The sequence below is a fragment of the Poecile atricapillus genome, chromosome Z, assembly GCF_030490865.1.
Source record: "Poecile atricapillus isolate bPoeAtr1 chromosome Z, bPoeAtr1.hap1, whole genome shotgun sequence".
In the NCBI taxonomy this organism is placed as follows: Eukaryota; Metazoa; Chordata; class Aves; order Passeriformes; family Paridae; genus Poecile; species Poecile atricapillus.
In genome coordinates this window covers 90,289,228-90,316,366 of record NC_081289.1, presented here as the reverse complement: position 1 = coordinate 90,316,366, position 27,139 = coordinate 90,289,228, and the positions used below count along the sequence as shown (strand labels likewise).

Below are 27,139 nucleotides of genomic sequence, written 5' to 3'. Positions count from 1 at the left end.
CAGTCAGCAGCCATACTTGCATCAGAGTAAATGCAAATGTCATAAACCTTTAGGATTGTAATGTGCCATTCACGGGGCAGCCTGCACAGTGAAGGAAGGAGGACTTCCAAACAGCTTTGTCAGCTGCTATTGTGCCCCTGGGGCTCAGCAGCTACACTGTGAGCAGCAGTGCGTGAGCTGCCCTGCCAGACTCGGTGGTGCTCGAGAGGTGGTGCCTTGACCTCAGCCGGGAGGTCACGGCTGCACTGCAGGGGTTTGTGTCGCAGCCAAGGACAATCCTCCAGGCTGCTTAGCAATGCACTTGTGGGCCCTCCTGTATCCCTTGGAAAGGGGCACAGTGACCGGCAAAAGGCTGCAACGCGAAGCTGCAGCATGTTAAAATGCCCCGCAAAACCCCATGAATTTACCACTAGTAAATTCATCCCTACCCGTGTCTCTTGGACAAAGCAGCAGCACAAACACCCTCGAATTTTATGTTGCATTATTACTTCTAAGCTTCTGTAACTACACATAGATTATCCCTTCTAGCTGAAATACTTTGTAATGCAGATGAAGCTACTTTTGAATCAAAGAGACAGGTGTTAATGGCCAAGATGCAGAAGGCCAAATTTTAAACTCATATATGATGTAATTTCGTTTAGATTAACTCAACTCCTAATTTGGTTTTGTCTGTGCAAATTCTCAGTGAACACAGTGAGCTACACCATTGAAACACAATAGCTAATGCAGAAAGTGGATATGTCATGTATTCACTGATTCTACTTCACAAATTTCATTGTGATCTTAGTATAAAACTGTGAGTATATAAGCCATGATGTATTAAAAGTGTTATGAATATCCATAGCAGTACACAAGCTATTTGAAAGAAAAGAAGGGAGGAACAAGGGAGAGAAAAAGAAAAAGAAAAAGAAAAAGAAAAAGAAAAAGAAAAAGAAAAAGAAAAAGAAAAAGAAAAAGAAAAAGAAAAAGAAAAAGAAAAAGAAAAAGAAAAAGAAAAAGAAAAAGAAAAAGAAAAAGAAAAAGAAAAAGAAAAAGAAAAAGAAAAAGAAAAAGAAAAAGAAAAAGAAAAAGAAAAAGAAAAAGAAAAAGAAAAAGAAAAAGAAAAAAAAAGAAGTGCAGGGGTAATGGAGGGAATGGAAGGGAATGGAAGGGAAGGAAAAGCAAGTCAAAGGAAACAGTCTCTAAACATGTTTTATGTGCCAAACCTTAAACAGTTTCTTCAGCCTAAAGCATTCCTGTGGATTTTGCTTGGGCCCCTTAAAATTCTTAGACATTTCCTATTTGAATATCATCTGCTCAGCAGGACAGATATACCAACTATAAACTATTCTGCCTAAGTGACATAAACTACATGACCTTGCACTGGCCTTTGCAAATTATTTGGACCAATGATGTGTTTAATTGGGAATTTAATGAGCGAAATAGATGTTCCTGTGCTTTTCCAATTCACAATTAAGTTCCTCTGCTTTTACTTACAGATAACTCTACTGACTTTGAGGAAGTTACAGTTGGAACACAATTTAAAAAAATAAAAAAAAAAATAGGCAGAACAACAGGCCCATGAGAACTTTGCTGCTGAAAACAAGCAGGATTTACACCACCATGGAGTAAGCAAATCCAAATGTAAAACAAGGCGAGTAACTATGGTGTCCACTGAAACAGCCTCCCTAAAAGGAGCACCAGATCATTGACAGATGTTTCAGCCACTGACACTAAAATTAAACTTTGAGATTGCAAAGCTTGTTGAGCATTGAAGAATGCTTGATCCTGTCACTGAAATTACAAGCATTTCCCTCAACCAATACATCCCAAGAACCACACAATACAATACTATAGTCCTTTCTGAAGAAAGCCTATACTTGATGCTATCAAGTTCAGCATTTCTAGTTTCTTTTCTTATAAACTCTTTTTGTAACCTGAGAACTGAGAAAAATTTATAGCTATCTCAGATGAATGGTTTTTTACACTTTGTCCATCACTGCAGTGCTTGAGCATTTAACACTGTCCTGAGAAATACAGCATACAGAGTTATGGGGTCACTCATTCATATAGAAATATACTTCAGAAACCACACTCAGAATTCAGATTATATTAAAAAATTCAAGCTTTGATTATCTTCAAAGTTACCTTATCATTAGCAAGCCACAGAGAGGATGCAACATGTAAGACAGGCGAAGGTCTGAGATCCAACATAGAACACAGAGCAGGAGGGGTTATCTCAGACACTATTTAATGCAGGAGTGCCAAGCTAAGGACATCTAGCATCTAAGGCAGATACTCACACAGGATGAACAATCCAAGGAGAATCCTTATTCTAACATCTAAAACTTTAGAATAAAAGTCATTGTCATATGGACAATGTGTCCAGATCACAGGGACATCAGAAGGAAAAGGTTCTGTTTCAAGTATAGCATGCTGTGAACAGATTTTACTTTTCCACTGGCTTCTACTGGTGTCACTGAATTTCATAAAAAAAAAAAAAAAAAAAAAAAAAAAGAAAGGAAGAGAAAGTCATGCTCTGGCTGTGCCCACACTAGTATGACAATGATTAACTGCTAATTCTTCATTCCCTCATGGAATTTATTTATGGTAGGCAACTGATAAAGTGACAAGAACTACATGCCTCTGATTTTTAAATATCATTTTGTTCCCTTTGTACTGAAGATTCTTTGCAAGCACAACACATCATTTAGTGAATCAGTAAACTTATAAGAACCTCGGGTTCACACAAAATTTTCCAAAAGCAGGTGCAACTAGCCTTCATAGCTCAATCCTTCCCTCAATCCCTTAAGAGACTGGTGTTGCCCTTCAGGTACCCAGACAATGTCTGGGAATGTCTGTGATCTTTAGAATATAAAATTCCAGCTCCACCGTATTTGTATGAAAGCCAGTTCTGCATTTTTCCCTAAGCCATAGAAAATGTCAAAAGCCGTAAGGCATAATGACAGAGTTAGAGTCCCTGCTGCATTATTTATACACATTAAGATATGTCACAGCAATTGTCCTACATAAAGAAGCCCAAGTAGCTTGTATTTTTAAAGGTCCTCAAGTGGATATTTACATGACAATGCCTGTGAAGTCCCAGTAGGTGTGTTCTGATAGGAAAACCTCTGTGAGTCACTTGTTTCTTTAATTGGCTAGAGGTTGTAACTGAAGTGTTAGACATTCCTACAAGGTTGTTGTCAGGTAGCCAGGAAAAAAAAAAAATAAACCCCTGCATTTTAAGAAGGATTTATCCATTCACATAACTAGACTTTAAAGCTCTAAGTGGCTGTACGCTTCCACTGGTCCCAAAGCTGCTGCATGTACTTGTTGAATTTCCCTGTTACAGTTTTAGTGCTGGTCAGACCTGTCTAGTTTCTAGTGCAAAGCGGAACAATTAATTTTGTTTACATAAACCAGTAAGGTCCCAAGTTAATGCAAGCACAGATCTGTGTTTATGATCTGTATTATCAAATCTCCCCCTTAAACTTCATCAACAACGTAAAGGCAATGAGACACAGAGTCTTCAAGAAAGTTATGCTGAAGCCTCTGAACTACAAGGCCTTTGACTCAGCACAGAAGATGAACATCCATTCCTGCCTGTTCATAAGCCACCAAAAGGTTTCTTAAAAAAAAAGAAAGGAGCCACAGACTAACAAACTGGATCCTCCAGGGAAATAGGATAATCTCAAATAACTGGACTATGGTTTCTGTGACTGCACAGCGAGGTGGAAGGATCAATCTTCCAGTACATAGGCAACTCTCTATTGCTTTGTATGTAATTGTTGCTGCCCAGGCAGCTTCAGGGACCTGCAGGTGCTGAGCAGCTTTGTTGAGATTACACAATAGGTCCAACATTCCCGGGGTTGAGCTTCACACACTGTCTGTTGGAGCCTCTGAGAATGGAGACCTGCAACTCCATGCTCTCAGGTGATTGTGCACAGGGGCAGTAAAAGCGAGGAGAACTCAGAAACAAGATTCATTACCCTTTTGTTTTAGTCAGTTCTTACTGAGTTGTGAAAAACAGACAAAGTGATCACCTTTTTGCTTTCGAAATGCATGTGGTGATGAAAGATGTATATAAATTCTGCCAACAAAGTTAATTTCCCTTTTTCTGCTTTAGTGTGTCATGGTGACCTACACAAACATCCAATGGGCAACACTGCAAAGAGGAGATGGTGTTAGCAATCAGGTGTTCAAATATTTGTTCTTTTTTTTTCTCCTGGTTTTTGTCAAACAACTGCAACTCAGAATTAAAGTATTTGATTGCAAGGTCTTGTGTGTCATTATGTATTACTGCTCCTATTGTATTCCTCCAGCAGGGCACAACAGACATCAGTTACTATTTGCAGGCTTGGAGATGTATGTATTTATTACATTTTTCCTCAAAGGCTTGAAAATAAAAGCATTTTCATTTAGCTTATTAACATTATGCAAATGACAACATAACTAGTCTTGATTTGCTGCCACTACCTTGGAAATATTTAAATATTATTATTACTGAGCTCAAGCCTTCAGTTTTATCTCAGAAATTTATGCTTTTAGGCTCAATTTATGCTTGTCAACAAATAATGATCATAGATGTGAGCTGGTTCATAATCCAGAGGTACTAGGTTACAATGTGTTGCCATGGAAACTGTGTTTTATTGCATTTTCTCTACTTGATTTAAGACATTTGACAATCATAGCAACTGTTTGCCTGTCTTCCCATATCATAAAATATTCAAAAACACAAACAACCTATAGGTTACATTCACACAGTTCTTAGACCTCACCATAAAAATAAAATAAATAAAAAAAAAAGAAATTACAACCTTACATTTAATAGGAACCTTTTCTGAATAGTTTATCTCACAGAATGTCAAAGAGTGTTGGAAAATTCAATCAGAGGTTAGTCATCGAATGGACCTGTCTTGCCTGTGGTTCATTTTGTTTATTGCATCATATATCTTTTATGATCACTGGGACTTAAGCCTGAAACAGCATTTTCTTTAACAAGAGCCATGTTTCCTCTAACGTTGTTTATTGCATCTGAAACATTACTCTTTGAAACCACAGTACATTTTCAATTGAGCAAAGGTCTGTAACAGAATACAGCATGTCTGTGTTTATTCTGGATCGTGAGTAAAAAATATCCCAGTTCATGTAACATTAATCACTTTGCCAGTGTTCAGCTGAGGTCATTGCCACATTCCTAGCAGTATTAAGCCAAGTCAAGATTAATCACGTACATTAAACCCTGCAAGGAAAGCATGTGCAGCGCATCTGAAATTAGACATTTGGTGAAGGACTAAGAGAGGACTGTAACAAAATATGTTAGCAGTGTTGTAGAAGCTTTCAGAACAATTTGAGATTTTTACCTCCTATGTTCTTGTCAGCTCATCTATATTTAAGGCTTTGTTGCTGTCCCCTTCATTTAGCCCATTTTTAAGAAGTTCTAAATAAAATCACTAAAATCCTTTTTAGATTGTAGGAATTATTTCTCCCCCCCCCCCCCCTTTTTTACTCATGCATGTATTTAAAAATGCATTAATGTATTCTTATGTGACTGAAATTTGGCTGCTGAGATTTTTAATAAACAGGTAGTAAAAGGCTATATTCAGGATATATTCAGATAGAAAAGTTAACAATCAAATAGTATTTCATATCAATTGTCCTTTCATACTTTCACCTCGTTTTTGTATGTGCACATACATTAGTGCCATAAAACTTCACATTTTGCGCTGATTTTGCTGGAAGTGTAAAAGATGCATTTTACATTATGCCTTTATGTTCTACATGGTAGACAGAATTCCTGTGTGCATTCTTGTAAACTTCCATTAAACATTTGTTTCATTTTTTTTCTTTTTTGTCACTCAATCATAAAAGGATAATTGAAGGACAAATGCTTTCCATTCAAAACCCCAAGGAGAAAACCCTGTTGTGACATGAAGTTTACAGTCAGTTATTTCTGCCTTGAGAATATATTGACATGTCAAAATGACTGGATTCATGTTTTAAAAAAAAAAAATTAGGAAACTTGGCAATACAGCAATGTAAATGGGAACTAAACTGTTGACCTATAAAATTAAAGGAAGCAGATTAACATTATTTTGCCATTCTGCAATGGCTTAGCAATGGCCTTCAATATCAAATGTTGTTTTTTTTCCAAAGATAACAGAAAATTTTTTCATACAACAAACATTCAAAATCTGGGCTTGCCATAACTGTAACTATGTAAGGTTGTGTCCTTATACAGCAGTACAGGGTCACAGAAGTATATAAAACATCATCTCACGCCACCAACTCATCCAGACACACAAAATGCTCCCAGCTGGGGATGGATGGATTGTGCATTGAAGGCAATCCTTCTCTGCTTGGAAAGTTCACTGCCTGCCTGACTTCTGTGATCAGCAAGAGCAATATCCCCATCTCAGGGTCCTCAAGACAGAGGCTGTATTCTACAGGAAAGGTAAGTGGCATCTCGTCAAAATCTCTCTGGAAAAGGATGCCTTGCACCAGCTTCTGAAAGGGTTCAGACACTATAGCATTTTTTTGTCTCCTTCTTTATGAACCTTCACTCAGCAAGAGAGGGCTTTTTGTACAAGACCAGCACAGAAAGTAGTGAGAAAGTGCTTCCTTGCACTTAGAGAACAACATTCCTCTTGTGGGTCATCAGAGGCACTGGTCACAGCTGAAGGCAGGAGATGCTTCTAGTAGCAATGACATTTATGAGACATCTGTGTCATGCGTGCTTGCCACAACTTTATGCTGAAGTGATGTCTGGAAACAATCCTTATTCAGATCTAACTGGCATATATTCTTGATGTTCTTCCGTAGAATTAATCTTTTTCCAGTGGTTGTGTGTGAGGTTCCTTTCTGCTGCAGAGGCTTACAACACTGGACAGAAAGTCTGTTGCCCTCCTTGAATATACTACAGCTGTGTCTTTCCACGCTTTTATATTGGTCTCATATTTCCTATATGACTTGGGAATGAATTCTGTGGCCTTCGATGTTTCAGTAGTATGTAGAATAAATATTCTGTGAACCTCCTAAAATACTTATTGCAAGGTTTTCTGAAATGGCAGGGATTTGGATTCCTTATACAGTGTCCTCTCCAAACCCATACTCTAAGGATTCAGTGATTTTGACTGTTTTGCCACAGACATCATGCATGACATTTGATCTTTTTCTTCTCCATACTACCTAACAGTTTTTCTACGAGGTGTCTGTAATATTTTGGTTTCTGCTTCATATTCTAAAAGAGTATTTATGAGAAATAAACACACCTTCTTGGGTTTTTTAAACTAAATAGAAAATAAAAGTTAAGAAAACTTACCAAAAAAATCCAAAAGACAACATAAAATGAAGAGCTGGACTCTTTTTTTTTTTTTTTTTTTTTTTTTTGTCTTTTACTTCCAAAAACTTTATTATTGCAAGTTAAAAGTCAACTGAAAGGATCTTGCATGCCTGCAGTATCAAACTGCATGTGTTTTCCCTGGAAATCAGTGTACCACTGGCTTTATTTAAGACCAAATTCACAGACTCACAGAATATGCTGAGTTGAAAAGAAGCCACAAGGATCATTGCATTTAGCTCCTGTCTTATGCAGGCCACCCCAAGAATCACACCATGAGCCTGAGATCTTTGTCCAAACACTTCCTGAACTTTGTTAGCTTCCCTGGGGTGCCTGTTCCAGTGCCCAAACACCCTCTGGGTGAAGAATTTTCCTGACATCCGGCCTAAATCACTCCTGACACAACTTCAGGCCATTCCCTTGTGTGCTGTCGCTGTCACCACAGAGCAGAGATCAGTGCCTGCCCCTCCTCTTCCCCTCCCAAGGAAGCTGTCACTGCAGTGAGGACTCCTGTCAGTCTCCTCTTCTCCAGGCTGAACAGACCAAGTGGCCTCAGCCACTCCTCACACGGCTTCCCCCCAAGGCCCTTCACCATCCTCATGGCCCTCCTTTGGACACTCCCGAACACCTCAATGTCTTTTTTGTGTTGTGGCACCCAAAACTGTCCCCAGCACTCGAGGTGAGGCTGCCCCAGCTCAGAGCAGAGCAGGACAATCCCCTCCCTTGCCCGGCTGTGATGCTGGGCCTGATGCACCCCAGGGCACCGGGGCCCTCCTGGCTGCCAGGGCACTGCTGACTCAGGGTCAGTTTGTCACTGACCAGGACACCATCTGTACCACCTGTACCATTGGCTTTAGGTGATGCCATAATGTTATGCTAGGGTAAAAGTATTAACACAATCAAAGTTTCATCACCATAACAACATGACAATATTTTTCTGAGTATTTTTTGTTTTGTTTAGCTTCATATTTTTGGGTTTAGGTGGGGTTTTTTGTTGTTATTTTGTGGGAGGGAGGTAGTTCGGGGTTTTGTGTTTTGTTTTTGTCTTGTTTTTGTTTGTTGCTGCTGTTGTTTTTGTTGTTGGGGTTTCCTGTGGCTTGGTTGGTTGGTTTTGTTTGTTTGTTGATTGATTGATTGATTGATTGATTGATTGATTGAATTAATGAATTACTGATAACCTATTATGGATTTGGAATGAATAGTAAATATATGCCAGTCGTAAAAGTAGGGATGCCTCTTACAGATAATTATCCATGCTAACTTCAGAGCTCAAGAGACAAAATGAATGTGTCAACAATACCACTAAACAGTCCTAGGTTAGATAAATTCCTCACAGAAAGATAAGAATGTTGAAATCTTCTGGGAAAAAAAAAATATGGAGCTATGGCTTCATGTGTGTGCAGTGAATGCGTCCCAGACTGATGCACTGAATGCCAAGCTAGATACCACACAAAATATTCCTCATGGGTAAGCCTAATTAACAGTTAAATAGCCTGCCCAAAAGACCTGGAAAAAGTCAGTGGGTATAACATAGCAAGAAATCAGGTCACTATGCATTGAGCCTACATGTCTGAAAGAAGTCACACAAGACTCACCTTGGATTTCTAAGATTTCTTACAAATTTGGAAGATTATTTTGTAGTCAATAGCCTGAATATTCTGACTTTTCTAAATAATTTGTCTTCCAAATAATTTACTGCCTTCAGCTCAGCTCATCATCTATTGCATACGTTGATCTCACAGCCCAATCTCCTTAGCCTGCTATGAAAGCAGGTTTATTTCTTCCCTTCATTTGCTTAGGATTTCCCATGTGTCTCCATGAGTTACACTTTGATTTCTTAGATATGCTTTTCACTGAGAAAGTTGCTGCAAAGTATATTGTTGTGAATTTATAGCACAGTCATTCTTCTGCACTAAATCCTTCACAATGCTGATGCTCTAAGGATGGAGGCAGATAATTTCTTTTTACTGCAGCAGTGCCAGAGGAAGGGATTTCTATCCCTAGGTACCAAAAGTTTTTAGCTGTTCCTCTGAATGAGGTGCTTTCATGGTATGTCTTAGCCTGTTCTTGGAAAAATGAATGGGAGTGGGTTATGTCTAAATGTGATTGTTTTGGGGCTTTTTTTTTTTTTGCAGTTCAACCTACAGATCTGGTGATATGTCTCTGTCCTTATGGTACAGTTGTATTAAATGGTATAGCCCAATTTCATGGTTTACTGCAATTAGAAAGGGTTGTCTTGCACTGTTCAGGCCTCAATTTCCTCACCCTCACTCCCACCTAAACTGTATGCCACCACTGACTGCCTTAAGAGGTGACACATCTGGTCCTCCGACTGCAGAGTGCACTCATTCAGTTCACTGAGCCAGCAACAAAATAACCCCACAAAACAGTCAACAGTTTTTGTTGGCTTAACAAACTCCACCGACTCACTTAGGGGTCAAATGAGTGCCAGATCCGTGCAATCGAGAGGATGAGACCACACAACTTGAAGGGTTGGAGAAAAACTGGGAAAGTGGGGCCTTAGAGAAAAGGACTTCCTCTTTTGGCAGCAGCAAGCTGTTAGAGCAGCTGAAGTGTCTGTCTGAACTGCACCCTCACCATGCACAAAGGATGCCCATGAGAAAGAGTGCAGTAGTGTGCTGTAAAGTCACACCGCTACATACTTTGCAGTAACTTCACTTGAGCCATAACTCTTTTGTTCTGTGTTTGTTCTCCAAATTCCCTCCCTGCAGGCAGGTAAGGGAAGTAGCTTCAGCTAATCCCCTTAGCATACCTATTGTCTGTCTAAAGTACAGTCATTATGTTCAACAAGCCTCCATTGTAAAGAGTCTGGGAGAGAGAAGATGCAATCCACGGATACCCATTTGACAGAGCATTCAGAAATACAGAAAACCTACAAACTCACCACACCAACCAGAAATCCTAAATCTTATCCGTTCACCCCATCACTGCATTATGTCAGAGTTCAAATTACTAGACATTGATTAGGTGGGAGAAAGGTTTGCCAGAAAACTTTTCTGGCTGAATGCACATACATTGCACAGCAGAACATGTCGGGCCCCTTATCTAATTAATTCTGTAATTAACAGACATTGCCCTGTTTTGGAGAGATCAGCCTTTTTGTGAGCACAAGTAATGCCAGTGACTGGGACAGAAAATGTGGGTTTGAATTAAATTTTCAGCGACCACTTTTGACCTATTCCCTTCAGTAATTAGCAAGAATATTCTACTAGAATCAATGGCTTAACAACAACAGAGGCAGCTCCAGGATATGACTACTGGGCTGTAAACAACCATTGCAGATGAAATAGAGTTATTTTCTAAGTCTGTTGTGACTTGTTTACCACTGCACTCCCTTGTCTATTCCTGTAAGTACCTAAATATCATCTCTTCCAGGAAGAGCCCCCTCTAAATCACTTCTGCAGAAATGGGTTCTACTACTTAAGCAGTGGGGAAAATAGTTTTGTTAATTTGCCTCATTTTGGTTGAAATTATCTAGAGAGTGCTCAGGTGGAGGGAATATGATGTACTGTCCCCAGGCAGATAATGAGCTGTACCTCTTCACTGGCACAGCTATTTGCCGAGTATGTTGCTTATCTCTACTGCTGCAGTCTCCCAGGGAGATAACCAGGGTTATCTTCAGAGTGAGGAACTTTTAAGGTGCAATTAGATAGATATCAGATAAGCCATTAAAATATTATTTAATTATATTATATTTTATTATATTTTCTTATTTTTAAAAATATTAATCATTTTAATGATTTGTATCTGCAAGAGGACATAAATTACTAATGGCTTATCAAATTTTACAGTTAAAGTTATTTAAAAAGACTTCTGAATAATAGGTCTTAAAAAAACCCATATATATATATTTGTATAAACATATAGTCTCATATTATATTAATACAGAAAGAGCTAAAACCAACTATTTTTTGTCTCTCACAAAAGAAATGGTTCACACATGTTGTCCAGCTTGAAAGTTTCCAAGAGAGCTGATTGCCAGCAATTATTTTATGTTTTATGATGCATTCTTTCACTCTATATTTGGTTTAGTTCATATGGAGTGCTCTGTGCAATACAAAGGTTTGTATAGGTTTGGAATTCTTATATTTCTCCTCAAAGCTTGCTGCTATTAACAGAAAGATTGCTTAAAAAAAACCAAAACAAAACAACTTTTCCATAGCTGCTGGCTCCTCATGAAATGCATAACAAGATTTCAAGGAAATAAACCCAACACATGAAGAGAAAAAAAAAAAAGAGAGGACACTAATTTTCCTCATTCTGAGTAGGAGGTATAATGTCTTTATAAAGTAATAATTAAAAAAATACAAAACAATGACTGGTGCCTTATCTGGACCTTCCAGCTGTACTTCCCCCTTTTGCATTAGCAGTGTGTGTTCTAAGGTTATGAAAAACCATGAAAATTGCATCTTAAGAGGAGTTTTATTCTTTTTCCTAGGATTTGATTGAAACAGACAGCTACATTTTGTGTATATATAATTAGGCAGTAAAATAGGCTTTGAAGGCAGATTTCTGTTTAGTATGTGAGTCACACGCACAACAGTCTTTCATTCAGCAACGAAAGACTGATCTTTTTAATGCCTCAACTCGCTCAACATGTTTTCTGAATGCTACATCTTGCAGGAAAGAAAAAAAAAAAGGAGAGAATGGGGGAAAAAAAACAACAAAAAAACCAACCAAGCAGCTTTAAAACCATATTTCTCTATTTCTTTCTGTTTTGTTTTTTTTTTTTCCTTGTTTCCCCAAATGAAAAACAATCTGAAAAGCCAATCTAGCTAGTCTGTAGTGATTTAACCTTATGACAAACTGATTTTTATCGTCTTTCTTTCCAGATTGTTGTTCAGGGCAGCACTGAATGCTGCACCAGCTCTAGGCGTATCTAATCCCTCTCATAAAAGGCCATTGTGGTAGTAAAACTGAGACCAATGGCTTTTTCATTCTCCACATCTCAGCTCTCCAAAGTAATGGCAATGGGGTCTCCTCTTCATGTTTTTCTTTTCAGATGCATAATTTCTCCTTTTAATAAGGCTAAAATAGAGAGAAATAAAAGGAACACAATCACATTTTCCTCAAAGCTCTTTCGATAAATACCTTCTGGATAACTGAACTTAGGAACAATTATCTGTATTCTGAGCTGTTGTGACACTGTGTGAATATAGCAAACTATTCATGGAAGTTTCTGATCGTTATGAAGTATGTGAACATACTCAAATTTTGGGCACTATGACTTAGGGCTTCACATTTTCTGCTTAAGGTCACACTGGCATTCTTCTTCATCCTGAAGCCTAAGGATGCAATAAAGGTACTGCTCAACACCAGGACAGTTCTTGTACTTATTCCATGCAAAGTAATTGTGTAAAAGCAATTACCCATTTACTTTGTGCATTTGCAATGCATTCCTCTCAACAATATTTTCCCTAAATCATAATCCATATATTTTCACAAAAAATAGCTAAGAAGGCTAGACAGCAAATATTCTCTGGGAAAAAAAAAAAAGAAGTGTGTTTTGCTTTTTTTTCTCTCCCCCAAAAAGCCTTGACCTCAGTGTTAAATGTTTTCATTAACAATATGTTAACGGATTATATTTCAGAACTAGTTCACCATTTTGAACAGCAGTATGAGAGAGTTGGCCTGCATTTGATTACAAATTTTTATTTGACCTCAGAGGAATGCTTTTAACCAGCAAAATACAAAGTGCTAGATAAAAAGATTTAAAAGCCAGAAGCAGTTCACATAAATTAATTTCTCCAAATAAAAAAAAAAAAACACTGCATTTTAATATACACGATTAATACTGATATACTTGCAGATATCTTTCTATATTACCATTAAATTAAAACCCAACAAATCTGTTTAAATAACATAAAACTTTGATTTGGGCAAAATATTAATACTTTTTCTTTTAAATTCTGAAAGTATTACATTTGTGCCCTTAAAATTATAGAAGTGCAAAATTAAAAAGCAAAATTTTATAATCAGAAAGATATAATTTATTCCTAAATTTCAAATCTGGAGACAAAAGGAAGGAGAGGCATTTAGTCTGCAAAATATTCCATGGGCCAGAAGGATATTCTAAAACATCCTTCTCTTTTAAATACAAGAAATCTTCTGTGCATTCTTGATTAATATGAGCTAGAATACGCTCTGCACAAGCAGTGACCCTCATAGGATTTTTTCCAGGTTCTTTCATAGTACATCTGTGGGAAGATGGCTGAAACAGCACTTCTGGCTCTGGGGTACCACAAACAACCTTGGGCTCCAGAACAATTCCTAAATATCTCCTAAGGACTCAAGACTTCTTTCACGAATTACAAAAAAGTGCACCAGGCTTTTTTTTTTTTTCCCCACATCCCCAGGCAGTTCAGAGAACAAGACAAAAAGTCTGCTTCCATCCCATCTTAAAGAGTTTGAAAGCACAAAGCATCTGCATAAGGCAGATAAAACAGAGACCCCTGCGTGACTCTTGGGATGTAACACTCTTTTCTCTGGTCCCAAAGAAGAACGCAGTTGCAGTCACTGGAAGGTCTGCTTTAATAGCAGCTATTTGCAATACAGGTCTAAATCTAATGCAGATGTTCCTAATAATATTACACTTGATCTCAATGTGCTTAACAAACACAGTCCTCAGGGCATCCTGTAAGGTAAGTAATCACTGTTACACAAAATTACAAGTGAGGAAGTAGAAATTTTGTGATGAGAAGACCTGCAGGTTTCAAAGTCCAAACTGTGCAGAGGCTCACCAGCTAGACAGACCACCTCTGCCTTCTTGTCTGGCACAAACAGAGCTACATTTGAGCACACACCACTCCTTTAAAAACAGACAGACGTGAGGTGTTCCGTTTAGCTACAATCACAACTTGCTTCCATTAATAAGAAGAATGATCAAGCAATATGATTATGTTACCTTCTTGTACTACAGCTGTGGTGTGTAACACCAGCTATGTTTCATGGCCCGTGTGGTACAACTCCTCGAAGTTGTACATAAAAAGGTGCGCAACAAGACTATTGGAGTGTTATACACACACCATATATTAACAGAGTCGGAACTCACTAAAATAATTTTATATGTTGTATAATATATTCTAGATTCCCAGGTGTTTTACTGCCTTTAGTAGGAAATTCCCATTGCAAGGTTTTTTTTTGTTTTTGTTTTTTTTTGTTTTGTTTTGTTTTGGGGTTTTTTTTTGGTTTTTTTCTTATATTCCTTACTTCTATTTTGGTGTATTGCCTGGAGTATTGTAGCTTTGGATTGCTGTTGGTTTGTTCTTTGGGGTTTTTTTTCAGCTTTGGGGGTTTGTTTTTTGTATTGTTTGTTTTGTTTTGTGGTTTGTTGTTGTCGTGTTTTGTTGTTGGGATTGTTTTGTTTTTCCATTTTCTCTTTTATTTACCAGGCTTCTTTTTAAATTTAAATTTTGCAATCATACCTCTGAAGAAAATATGTAAAAGCTGGATGGGTATTCTCCTCAAATGTCAACAGTGCAGTTCTGCAATGTTTCAGGTAGCTCCATGCATAATGTAAACCTTGAAATGAGTAATGTCTCCCGACGGTGTTTCATCATCCACTAAAAAACCTAGTGGTATTACTTTTGGCTAAAGGACTCATTGATGCTTTTACATTCACTTGTTGCTTTAGTTATTCAAGGCAAGACGACCAAATCACAGATGTTGTCACCTAATGGTTGTGAGACAACCGAGAACAGACTGCCCCAATTCCCCATCTTCTGTACTAATCCTCCCTTTTTGTATTTACACTGTCGTCTTTACTGTCTCCCTCTCTTGGTCACCCCCTCTCTTCTTTCCTATTGTCTTGCTCCCTGTTTCCTCATGCTGCTTTTAGAGCAGGTCCCCTCTTGTGTAGTTGAGGTCACAAAGCTTTCTTTGTGTTTCTCTCCAGCCCCAAAACAGCAAAGGAAACAACAAAAGAGCAACAAGGACAGTCAGGAAAGCAGGAGGGCACAGTTGCCTACTCTAGTACAGAAAGAGAAGTTCTTAGGGTTATTCTCTTCACTTGCAGCTCCCGTAGCTAATATATTTAGTTTGTTTAAATGCTTCTCATCCTGATTATCAAAATCTTATGTACTTGTCTTGTTCCAGAGTATAGGTTTTCTCCTTCTACATCTCTGCAGTTTTTAAACCTACTGGGTTTAAAACTACACCCAAACAGACTCTGATTTTTCTCTGGTGGATTTTCAAGGGTCATTTGTCTTTGAGCTCCCTTCCGTCAAAAATGTAGCAGCATGTTTTTCTCACTCTTCCCCCGAGGATGATATACCTAACCTTGGCTCTGAAACCTTTTGGAGTCATCCCTCACTTTACCAGACAGTATGCATTCTGACTGTTAGTCACCTTTATCTTATTCCTGGTACATGCTATCTGATCTTATATCTGGCCTATTCCTTCTGCTTATTCAACATCATGCTTCTTCTTGCTCTCCTTTCACACTGTGAAAGTCCCTCTCAAACCCAGTTCTGCTGCAGACTCCTTACACCTAACTGGCTACTCCTCTGCAAATTCCATTTCCAGACTCATCTTCCCTCTCCCTGGCCTATGACTTCTAGCCTTTCCTCTAATAAAGCAATCCAATCCTATTCACTAAGCCTCAGTTTCATTTCCCCATGCTCATTTGTTCTCTCTGAAAATGTGAAGTATAGTACCCAGCCATTGGCCTTTTGTACATTTTTCACCTTAGCAAGACTACAACATGGACACACTCTCCTACTAAAATACTGAAACTGCATCTATCATTTCTATTACAAATTATAATTGACTGTGAAATATTAAGCTCAGTCTATGACAAGACTGTAACAGATTTCAACATGTATTGCTTGTTTCCCAGAACACACTCTCTTTATTAGGAAAGATATAAATGTTTTTAACGTTATCTAAAGGTTTATATGAAGTACGACATAAATAAATATGCTGTTTAAATTACTTGAAAAATTGACAATCTATACAATAAACTGAAGGCTATACTCACGTCTAGGTAAAAGGTTTGTAATTCAAATTCTACAGCAGAACTTCAGAGATCTGTTAATTTATAAAATAGGAAAGACTTACAAGGTTATTCAGTCCACTCTAATGCCACAATGAAGTAATTACCCATATTATTTATTTTTAGTGCTTTTTCCAGCCTAATTTTCAAGCCTATGCTATGGGACTTCGGATCCTCCTTCTCATTTATTCTACTGATTACCACATTTCACTGTTAGGATTTTTATTTGTTTATTTTCAACTGTTGCCTTTTTATTTTCCTCTTTTATTATTTTATTTTCCTTTCATTTTTTCTTTTTCTCTCCATTTTCTTTTCCCACTTTTTAAAATTGTTTTCGTTTTCTTCTTTTGTTTTCTTTTCTTTCTCTGAGCTCTCAGAAGGATAGCTTTTATCGTGCTTTCCTTTTACTCTCTCTGTACCCCCAAATAAATACACATACGGACACAGAGGCTCTTTCATAAATCATTCCATCTAGTTGTCAGGTCATCTTTGTTGCTCTTCAATAAACAACATAGCAGCACTCTGTTTCCGTACAGAACTTATATTTGAATGCTGAAACATCAGAGACACTGACCTCTGGATTAGGTATCAAACTGAAACTCCTTGTGAATATGCAGATAAATGTAAAAGAGTCTAAAGACTGTTCTAAAGAAGAAGGAAACATTGTCAGCACTGCAATCTGGAAGAAAAAAAAAAAAAAAAGAAAAGAAAAAAAAAAGAAAAAAAAAGTAGTATCTAACAGAAGTATCTGCCGAGTATATAATGACTCCTCTGTAGTTTGTATCATCAGTTCCCACACTGATCTATGGATCACAGGCAGTCAGCAATGGTATAATAAATTACCCACAACTAATCTGCAGAGCCAGTAGTTGGTGCACATCAATTGGAAGTCTGTCCATAATACTGTGGGATACTCTGAGGGTTCTAAGGATGTGCTAACTCAAATTTTTCAGATCAATACAATTTCTAGCTCATTGCTTTCAAATCTTATTATGAGAAAACTTCTATATGCAAAACGTTGTGTAGGAGATAAACGCCACTCATCTACATAATTAGTCTGACAAGTAAGTCCTGATGAGAAATGGATTTTTGCCCTCTCTTAGGTGCAATGTTGAAGAGAAAGAGACCGATGGATTATTCTTTGCACACATGCTGTCTATAATGCCGAGATTGGAGGCACGGACGCGTACCCGTGCTCCTGAAACATGGAACGCGGGAACAAAGGGAGAAGTGGAGGGAGGCTGAATGAGGGGAGGCAATTAAGGCTGTGCTTCAAATGACGGTAGGACTAGGAGGCATTACTGCAGTTTAGCCCGGCAAGTTTAACCCCAGAGGTGTCTGCGGTGGCGGACCGGGGTCCGCACGGCTCCCCTCACGCCCGGCACCGCCGCTCCCCCACCAGTTCCCCTGGGGCCCGCGCGCGGGGGCACGGCGGGCGCGCGGCCACCGCCCCGCCCCGCGCGCTGCCGGCCAATGGCGGGCCGCGAAAGCGATTTCTGGCGCGCTGATTGGGCGCCACCCGCTCAGCGCCCGGGGGAGCGGGCAGCGCGCGGGGCCCGCGGCCGCGGGAGGGGCGGGAAGCAGCTTCTCCTCACGGCGCACGGGCTGCGGGCAGGGAGAGCAGTCTCGCCGGCCCGCCGCTAAACAAAGAGACTTTCGACGGTGATTTTTCCTGGCGTGTGCGATGTGTATGTCTGGCAAGGCTTAAAACACCAAACAAACAAGAAAACAAACAAAAAAAGCCCCCCACCCAAAACCGACAAAACTCAAACAACCCTCCCGAAAAAATGAAAAAAAAATCGGACAGGGACCAAGATGAGTGAAGAACGGTGATCTCTTGCTATTATTAGCAGTCTGCAGCCGCATCAATTAAAATTTCCTATTTTAGACAAACATCACTAATTTATTGGCCTTTCGTCTGTCTTGTAAAATGCACAGAAATACAAAGTTGTAATTAAATTTGGGGAGCAGGTAGAAATTAAAGTGGAAAAGCCACTAAATCACACAGTGGGCTTTGGCCGCTTTCTGAAATACTGACGTTCTCAACCTGACAAGACAATATGAGTTAAGTGGTCCTTTTGCAGCCACTCATGAGAATCAGCTGCTGCAGATGCACCCACGGGCCGGCGAGCAGTCTTGCTGTAATTTCTGCCACAGAAATGGATAAATAAAACCCTGCTTCGGTAACCATGCGGTACGCTGAACAGGCTCCTCTGCAGACTTGCACACAAAAGCCAGGATGGAACGGGGTGAGAGGGGAGGCTCCCCTCCGAAATTTGTGATCTAAGGATGTTTTTTAAGGATACTTTACCCGTCAGTTGGCCTCTGTGGTTGGAGAAATGGCTCTTCCACTGACTATTGCTTTCAAAAATTAAAATGATGGTGTAAGGCAGATAAAGCAGAGGCATTTTTGCAATCTCTCCCAGTGACTGTTCCTTGGCTAGTTAACAGACCATCTATTCAGAAGCAATTTTCTTTGGGCTGAAATTATGTGCTGACCGTAGCAGATCACTTCCCATAATACCCCTTCCCCCACCCAACGCTAAATACAAACCGTCTCCTACTCACTGTATAATAATGTGAAAATGACTGTAATTTTGCAGACAAGAAGCAGCCCAAAGTGAAACGTGTCTAAACAGAGGTCGATACTGAAAAAATCAGGGCCATTACCTAAATCTGAAAAATACATACTGTAAGGAAACAGGAATAGTGATCCACAACTAAGTAGACCAAAAGCTTGGTGTTGCTGATCTTAAAATTTTGCTAACCAGTGAGTGACATCACTCAAGAGCTACCCCGGGGAAACTGCGATTTTCGGTACCTTGTAACATTATGCAAGCCCACCCCTCCACAAATTGCAAATGCTGGGACTAAGTGTCCCCTTGCTGGGGGAAGGGTGGCAGTGTCTCCAGCCGTCTCCACTACCACACCGGCTGGGAAGTGGCTGCTTAGAGGCCCTCCTTGCGATTATCCCCGCGTTGTCCCACTGTCTGGGTGGGAGGGCAGGGATGTGTTCACCGTTCACACCCCAGCATTTCTTGTTTGTGCTACACACATGCTGTGACTTTTCCTTTTTTTCTAGCTTACCTTCCCCCCCCCCGCCACCCCCGCCGCCCCCCTTTGTTATGGCTTAAACATTTAATGTGATCAAGGGCCTCCTTGAAAATGAACATATTTCTGCTAATAAACCCTTCATTATCAGCCCCTGAAGGGGAAGTATTTTTACACAGGAGAAAAGGAGCAGTGTCAGACCGGGCAGCCTTAAGGCCTCCCAAGGTATCATAACTTGGTGACCCCAATGCCCGTGGCGTGAGGGGCCCACAGGACCTGGAGGGCAGCCTTTTTTCCTGGGGCCCCTGGTCACAGTGACCTGGTGGCCATAGCGCGGTCGGGTGCCACGCCACGGGCGGTTTTTACTCCCACTAGTCTTGTTTTACCTTCCACAAAGTCCCTGCAGCAAAGCCGGGTGTGACGGGGCTTTGCACCTCTGGTACCTCTCCACTAATCGCCCCTTTGATGGGAAGCCTGCAACGCGGGAACGCTGACGCGCGTGGTTTGCTCAGCTGGACGACATCCAAAGAGGTATTTTGTCACCCTGTCATGGGTGTGCAGGACATCGTAAATGCCACGCTTTGACTTCTTGCCGGAAATTTTGACTTGGGCGATGCGTACGTTTGGCAAGAAAAACATCCCATATCGATTTTCACAGGGAGATCAGTCCCAGCGAGATCAGGAAGACTAAAGGGAAAAAAAGTCAAAGAGAGGAAAAAGGGAGAGAAAAAAAAAAAAAAAAAAAAAAAAAAAAAAGAGTAGATCGTGCTTAAGGGTGTTAAAAAGGAACAGGGTGTCTGCATGGCCAGAGGCAGTGCCCCCCACCTCCCGACCCCCCGTGCCCGCGGGCGGCGGCCACCGCCACCCCCATCCCACCCTCGCCGTCCGCGAAGGGTTAAACGCAATTTAACGCAGTGGTGTAGCATAATGGCTCCCAACGTAAACAAAAGGAATGATTAAGGGGGATATTTTCGAGCTACACAAAGCCCGATAGGGAAGATTTGTGTTACTAATTCCTGTGAAAGGATGTTCACGTGGTAGTTATAGGGTCGCTGGCATTCACACTTCAGTGCGTGCGGCAGTAAATCAGCAGTCTGGAAACAAAAGGGTTATTTTCTGCTCCCCTTCCTTCCGAAAAAGACGAAGGAAAAAAAAAAAAAAAAAAGGAAGAAAGAAAGAATAAAACCCGACCTGTCTAACTTAAGCCATATTGTAAAAATGAACATGTAATAAAATACATGGGGAGCTGAAAAAGTGAATACAAGAATGAGGGTTGATCCGAGAACGAAGCAGCGCCTCGGTGACCCCCCAAGCAAAGGTGGGGGTGCTGCCCTACCCTGAACCTCCCCTCAGCCCCTTCTTCCAGACACTGTTTGCTTTTCTCCTCCACTAAGCACGAAAATAATCGCACATGTGTATCAGCAACCCTCTCTCGCTGGCTTCAAGCTGTTATAATTTTGAATGAGGGGGCATTTAAAAATTATGACTGAGATTCTAAATTGCCTCTTTGAAACCGGCACAGAAAAATCGTTCATCATGGCTTCGAAAACTGCACTGAAATTAAATTAAAACGAAATGAGGGAGTCTTCCTCCCGACGTGTGAGTCTTGGCAGAGCTACACTCTACCTTGGTTTTCTTTTTTTTTTTTTCCTTCCTCCCCCTCTCTTCTCTTTTCTTCCCCCCCCGCCCCCCCCCATTTCTTCTCCTCCCTCTAAGCCTTCAATGTTATGTAGGATAATTGAAATGGGAAACACGATTTGTATCTGGCTGCAGCAAAGAGGCTCGGCGTAGGCTGCGAGCTGCAGAGCGAGGGGCTGCGTGCGTGTGCGTAGTGTGCGTGTGAGTGCAGAACGTGTGAGTGTACAACGTGGGGGGGGGGTACAGCGTGTGCGGCTGTGAGGCTATCGGGCGTGTGTGGGGAGGCACAGCGTGTGCGGGGGTACAGCGTTTGAGGGTAGCGGCCGTGCGTGCGGGGACACAGCGTGTGCGGCTGTGAGGGTAGCGGCCGTGCGTGCGGGGCACAGGGCGCGAGTGCGGGGGTGCGAGCGGGTGCGTGTTTGTGTCTCTCGCCCTCGCCGGCAGGCAGGAGGAGCGGCGGACCAATCGCAGGGCCCGGTTTCATAAAAGCTGGGTGCTGATTGGCCGGCAGGGAAAGGGCATCGCGAACAAAGAAAAGTCCCTCTCAGGTACCGCGCGGAGCGAGGCTCCCACTCCCCCGCCTCGGCCGCTGCCGTGGGGGCAGCGCCCCTGTCCCCTGTGCCTGTGTGTCAGCCTGTGAGGGGACAGACACACATGCCGGGTTTGCCTTCTCTGCCCAGTTCTTATTTTTATTTTATTTTGGTTTCTTTTTTTCTTTCTTTTTGTCGTTGTTTTATTTCTAGAAAGAAAGGAAGGTTCATGATACCTGGTGCTCTCTTCCTCCAAACACAATAAATCTGTTGAAGACATTAGAATTTTTTTCCTAAAATAAAAAGCGGCTGCAACAAAAACACACTCAATGCAGTTAGAAGGAAAAGGTCAACTCGATCCCATACAGACCGTAAGTACGGTTGCGTGGTGTGTCTATAGCACTTAGAGGGGATTTTTTTTTTTTTTTCTCTGCAAACGGGAGTGTTAAAGAGTTTTGGGAGTTGAGATAACTAGGGTTCTTGGGGATTTTAAAATAAGGAAAAAAGAGCCCCCAAACAATCCCACAAACAGGGTGAGTTATTTGAGGGAAGTAAGAGGGCGAAAGCACTGTAGCCACACAAATCATACTTGACGGGGTACTTGAGGGGCGTTAAAGCGTAGTGCCTTTTTTGGGTTTTAACTAACCCAGGGAGGGGGGAGGGGGAATAAAAGTGACACGATTACAGCCAAGTCTGCATTGCTTCCCCGTTCCCCCCCTCCCCGGCCCCGAGAGCGCTCGTTAGCAGGAGCGATGGGGCACCGACAGACCGGGAGGCACCTCGCATGTGTCACACCGAGACACCAGAAAGGCTGGAGCTGGGGGGCGGGGGTGGGATCGTCCGTCGCACGGCTGATGCCTCGGCCGCTTCCACAGCCGTCTCGTTCTGCCGGCCCCGAGGCGCAGGGAAGGGAAAGCCCTGAGGTAAAAACACCTCCCGGGGAGTCGTCGGGGGGCTCGGCGTTCCTGGGGGGTACCCCGGGGCTCCAGCAGCAGCGGCGGGGCCGGCGCCGCAGCGCGGGGCTGGGGCAGGGCGCGGCCCGCCCCGCCGGGTGTGTGAGGGGCGGCCCCGGGCGCGCTCCGGCCCCGCTCGGCGGCGGCCAATGGTGCCCGGCGGCGTCACGTGACGCGGGCGGTGGGCCCCGCCGCACCTCCCCTCCCCCCGCCCTCCCGCCACCGGCAATTCATTACGGCTTTTAGCTTCCCATCGCCCGCTAATTAAAAATACTAAGCTAAAGCTCCGAGACCGTCTGACTTGGGCAGGGGGGGAGGGAGACACAGGGAAGGGGCGATAACGGTAGACTGCGAGGTTTGCTGAGACAATAAGGTGGGAGCGATCTGTCCTGACAAAAAGGTCGTCTGCTTTATCTCCTCGGACTCTAATTACTGAATTACTTACCGCATGACTGACTAGCCCAAGCTCACGGGTTTTCCCTTGTTATTATTTTTTATTTCCACCCCCCCTCCACTACCCCCAGACAGCAATTCGAAACTGATACGTGCCTATGCTGATTTTTTTTTTTTTTTTTTTTTTATTCCTATTTTTAAAAAGCGCTGATCTAAGGCTGGGAGGAACGGACGTACGGACGGGGACAGGCACCCCCCTCCCCGAAATCTTACCCCTGGGAAAATTTAGTTCGTTTGAGAGCACGCAGTCCTTCCTCCACTCCCACAAAATGTTTTGATAACCGGTTTATCAGATCAGTGATTCCCCCCCTCCCGCTCCTCCTTCTCTTCCTCGCCCCCCCTCTCCCCCCTCCCCCCTCCTCCCCCGCCCGTTTCCCCTCAAGTTACTTCAAGAAATCAGATCTGTCAGGACGGGCGAAAAAAATGCCACTTCCCAACTAACAGGCGGAATCCAGCCCAGATTTTCAGTCCTTTCTTCTTTTTTTCCTTCCTCCCTTTCACTAATTTATCCCGATGTTAGCACATTCTGTCTTGTAACACCCGGGCGCCTGTAGGTTTGTTTCGTGGGATCATTACTTACTGATCGGGATGGCTCCCAGGTCCGGGGCTGAAGACGGAGTGTGAAGTTGGGGAAACATTTTTTTTTTTCTTTCTTTCTTTCTTCCTTTCTTTGTTTTTAATTTTTTGCTATTTTTTTTCTTTTTTTAAAAAATATTACTGTGATGATTATTACCTCTCGGTGCTTATTCAGGAAAAGCAAACAAAAATCTTGTCCTTGATGCTTCACTTCTGAATGTGAAATATTACCTCCCAGCTCGTAAAGTTGTGAGGCACAGCATTTTTTTTTTTCTCTTTTTGCTTTGTTCTTTTATTTTTTTCCTTAAGGAAGGACGAAAAAAACCTAAACAAACAAACAAAAAAAAAGGACTTCTGATCCGTGTGCCAAAGTAGGGGAGATATGTTATTGACCGATTTATACTGGCTGAGATGATACTTGCTTTCTACTTCATGATCACTTGCTCTTTAAGTAAAATGAGGCACAGAGTTGTTGCTGAGACGAGTGGGAACAGCATTTTGATTTGCTGGTTTAATTAAAAATGATAAAGGATTAAAGGTAAGCATTATGCATATATATGTATAAATATTTCGGCAGTCGACTGTAAAAGGGAGAGATCCCTTTAAAAATCGTTTTAACTAAGCTTTGTCAAACACACACTCATTTGCGGTCACTGAGGCCACCTTGGTGCAGATCACTTAAAGTGTATGTCTTAATCAGTTTCCTGTACAGTCAGTAATACTATATTTAACAGACCTAACAATTGTATGACCTAGGAATACATTAGAGCTGCTTTTAGAACTGTTATCTTAATGATTTTTTTTTTAAGAAAAAGAATTTTTATTTCTTCTCACCTTTTTTTTAATTATTATTTTAACTTATGGACTTTAATATTTTCCAGTAAACATTTGAGTTTGTAGGTTGTTGTTTTTAACAGAAGATGTATTGTGGCAGGGAAAATGAGGTTTCCCACTTCCCTTAGCACTCTCCTCCCCCACCCACCCAAGAGATTAAGTGGAAGGGGGGGTAAAAGATAATACAGGAGACTCACAAAACTTCAAGGGTCTGGTTTAAAGCCACAAAATCCATGGAATGCAGTGAAGAGTGAATCCGTGTCCTTCCTTTTCTCCTTTTCGTGCCTAGGTGGTGGTCCAACGGGTTAGATTACAACATGTGCTCCAACAGCAAGGCACCACGTCTATGACTGTGTTTCCTGAACTTTGTGGATTTAAATAATGTAGATAATTTTTGTTCCATTTTTTTTTCTCTTTTTTTTTTTTTTTATTTTTTCCTTCTTTTTTATGGATACGGGTTTTTAAGAGAGGTTGTGGGTATTGGTATACAACTAGATTAAAAGTGCTCATTATAAAAACACCATAGCCACTGTCTCTGGCTTAACAAACTTAAGAACGTGGCAATGGTGAATGTTTTTGCTCCCCCCTACCTTGCCCCCTCTTTATTGAGTGACGTTATATTGTGGTAACACCCAGACAGGAAATACTTGACTTTTTCCCTCCTCACAGGACAACGTGGATGTGGACTGCAGGTTGTGAGCCTAGACACACCTAGGGGAGGAAGACAAGAAGAGTTGAACTTAAGAGAGAGCCCAACGGAGATAAACGAATGTCCCCACATCTCCAAAGGAAAGTTCATCGGATTTTTACTCTAGAGATCTCATCTTCAGGATGTCATTGAACACTTCCACTGCAGGAAAAGGTGTGGATCCAAACGCAGTTGACACTTATGATAGTGGCGATGATTGGGAAATCGGCGTCGGGAATTTAATAATTGATTTGGACGCCGACTTAGAGAAGGACAGACAGAAATTTGAGATGAATAATTCTAATACCACCAGCAGCAGCAACACCAGCTCCAAGGATTGCGGGGGTCTGGCTTCCAGTGGGGCTAATGCTACCTCAGCCTTAGCTGATGGCCTAAAATTCGCTTCTGTTCAACCCTCTGCTCCCCAGGGGAATTCCTCTCACAAAGAGACTAGCAAATCAAAAGTGAAAAGGAGTAAAACTTCTAAGGATGCTAATAAATCTCTGCCTTCTGCTGCCTTGTATGGGATTCCTGAGATCAGCAGTGCTGGCAAAAGGCAGGAAGTCCAAGGGCGCCCTGGAGAGGCAACTGGCATGAATTCAGCACTGGGTCAAAGTGTGAGCAGTAACCCAAACGGCAATAATAACAACACCAGCAACACTACCACCGTGTCCTCTTGTGGGAAAAACAAAGAGGAGAAACCAGGTAAAGCCCCAGGCAGCAGAGGCTCCAAGAGGGATAAGGATGCAGGAAAATCCAGGAAGGACAAGCAACATGATCTGCAACAGGGCCACCCCAATGGCAGTGGGGGTGGCAATAGCCAAATTCCCTCTGGGCATCTCTATGGCTTCGGGGCCAAGGGAGGCAGTGGTGGAAGCAGCAGCCCCTTCCACTGCACCTCCTCTGCTGTGGGGGAGGTGAGCAAAAGTACCCCGGATTCAGGGTTAATGGGGAACTCTGTTTTGGTAAAGAAGGAAGAGGAGGAGGAGGAGAGCCACAGGCGAATCAAGAAATTGAAAACAGAAAAGGTAGGACAAAGCTCCTCTCCACCTCCTCTGTGTTTCCCCATGTCTATATTAAGTGTCCCATGAGTGTCCCATGACTGTATGTCTGGCTCCTTTGTCCTCTCTGCTGTGTATTTGTGACATGCGTATGTCCTTCCTCCTTCCCTTAAAAAAAAAAGAAACAAAAAAAAACCCCAAACCACAACAAAACAATCAAACAAAAAAAAAAACCCAACCCAGAGACCTCTTTCCTATGTGGAAGATCCCGTGTTTCCAGAGTGCTGCTCTTCCTTGTGATTTCCTCTCCCTGTTGTCAGCCCTGGAGGACGTTTCTGTTTTGTCTGTTCGTTTTAATTGCACTTGCCCAGAAGGAGAAACGCAGAGATGACCCTGACTGAGCTGTCCCCAGTTTTAGCAGAGAGTGGCAGTACCAGCGGGATGACATGTGTTCGCGGGCTGGTGGGAATAGCTCAGGCTCCTGGCACAGCAGGTCTTGTATGTGCTGATTCTCTTCCCCAACATCTGCAGGCATTTGTGTCCATTCCTCTCCCAAAGTGCAAAGGAACCCTTCTCCCTTCTCTGACCCAGTGCCTAGAGCTGAGACTGTGCTTGAGGGAGGAAATGGGAGCTATCGGCAGAGACCGGGGCTCCGCCGTTGTGCTTCGTGGAGACGCAGCATGCTTTTTGTGCTGGGGGCTTCCGTGGCACTGTAGCCTAGAGGCCCCAGAAGCTGCTGTAGCGACTGGGAGGAAGGAGCCAGCAGACAGGCAGTGCCTCTTGTCTTCCTGGAAGGAGGATGCTGGGAGGAGGGAAATGCACCTTGTGATGAGAATGGTGTGTGCAAAACAGCTTTTGGAGCAGAGTGGAGCAATTTGTCTCCTGTCTGGGGGAGTTTTCCTCTCTGAGCCATTCTGGCTCTTGGATTTGAACTGCTTGTTTGTTGGGCGGTTGAAATGTGTGAAAAAAATCTGATGGGAGTGTGGTTTTATTCCTTTCTATTACAAGGATGCTTTCTCTGTGAATAGATGAATAGATGGCCGCTACTCTATTCTTCGGGAAAGGTGGAGGGGAAACCTTGTTG

The 27,139-nt window shown here is 41.9% G+C and overlaps 1 protein-coding gene across 4 annotated transcripts in view; it reads left to right on the top strand.

Annotated features, from left to right (window-relative positions):
• The first annotated feature begins 21,379 nt into the window (after positions 1 to 21,379).
• Positions 21,380 to 27,139, top strand: part of ZNF608 (zinc finger protein 608) — an 86,848-nt gene continuing 81,088 nt past the window's right edge. For 2 of the 4 annotated variants that reach the window (XM_058827459.1, XM_058827462.1), the window contains exons 1-2: positions 21,380 to 21,921; positions 25,036 to 26,082. In XM_058827459.1, the coding sequence (XP_058683442.1) occupies positions 25,198 to 26,082 (885 nt within the window). In that variant the 5' untranslated portion in view covers positions 21,380 to 21,921; positions 25,036 to 25,197. Of the gene's footprint in view, positions 22,474 to 23,823; positions 24,071 to 25,035; positions 26,083 to 27,139 lie in introns of those variants that run through there. The other 2 variants (XM_058827461.1, XM_058827460.1) reach the window with 2 other exon arrangements.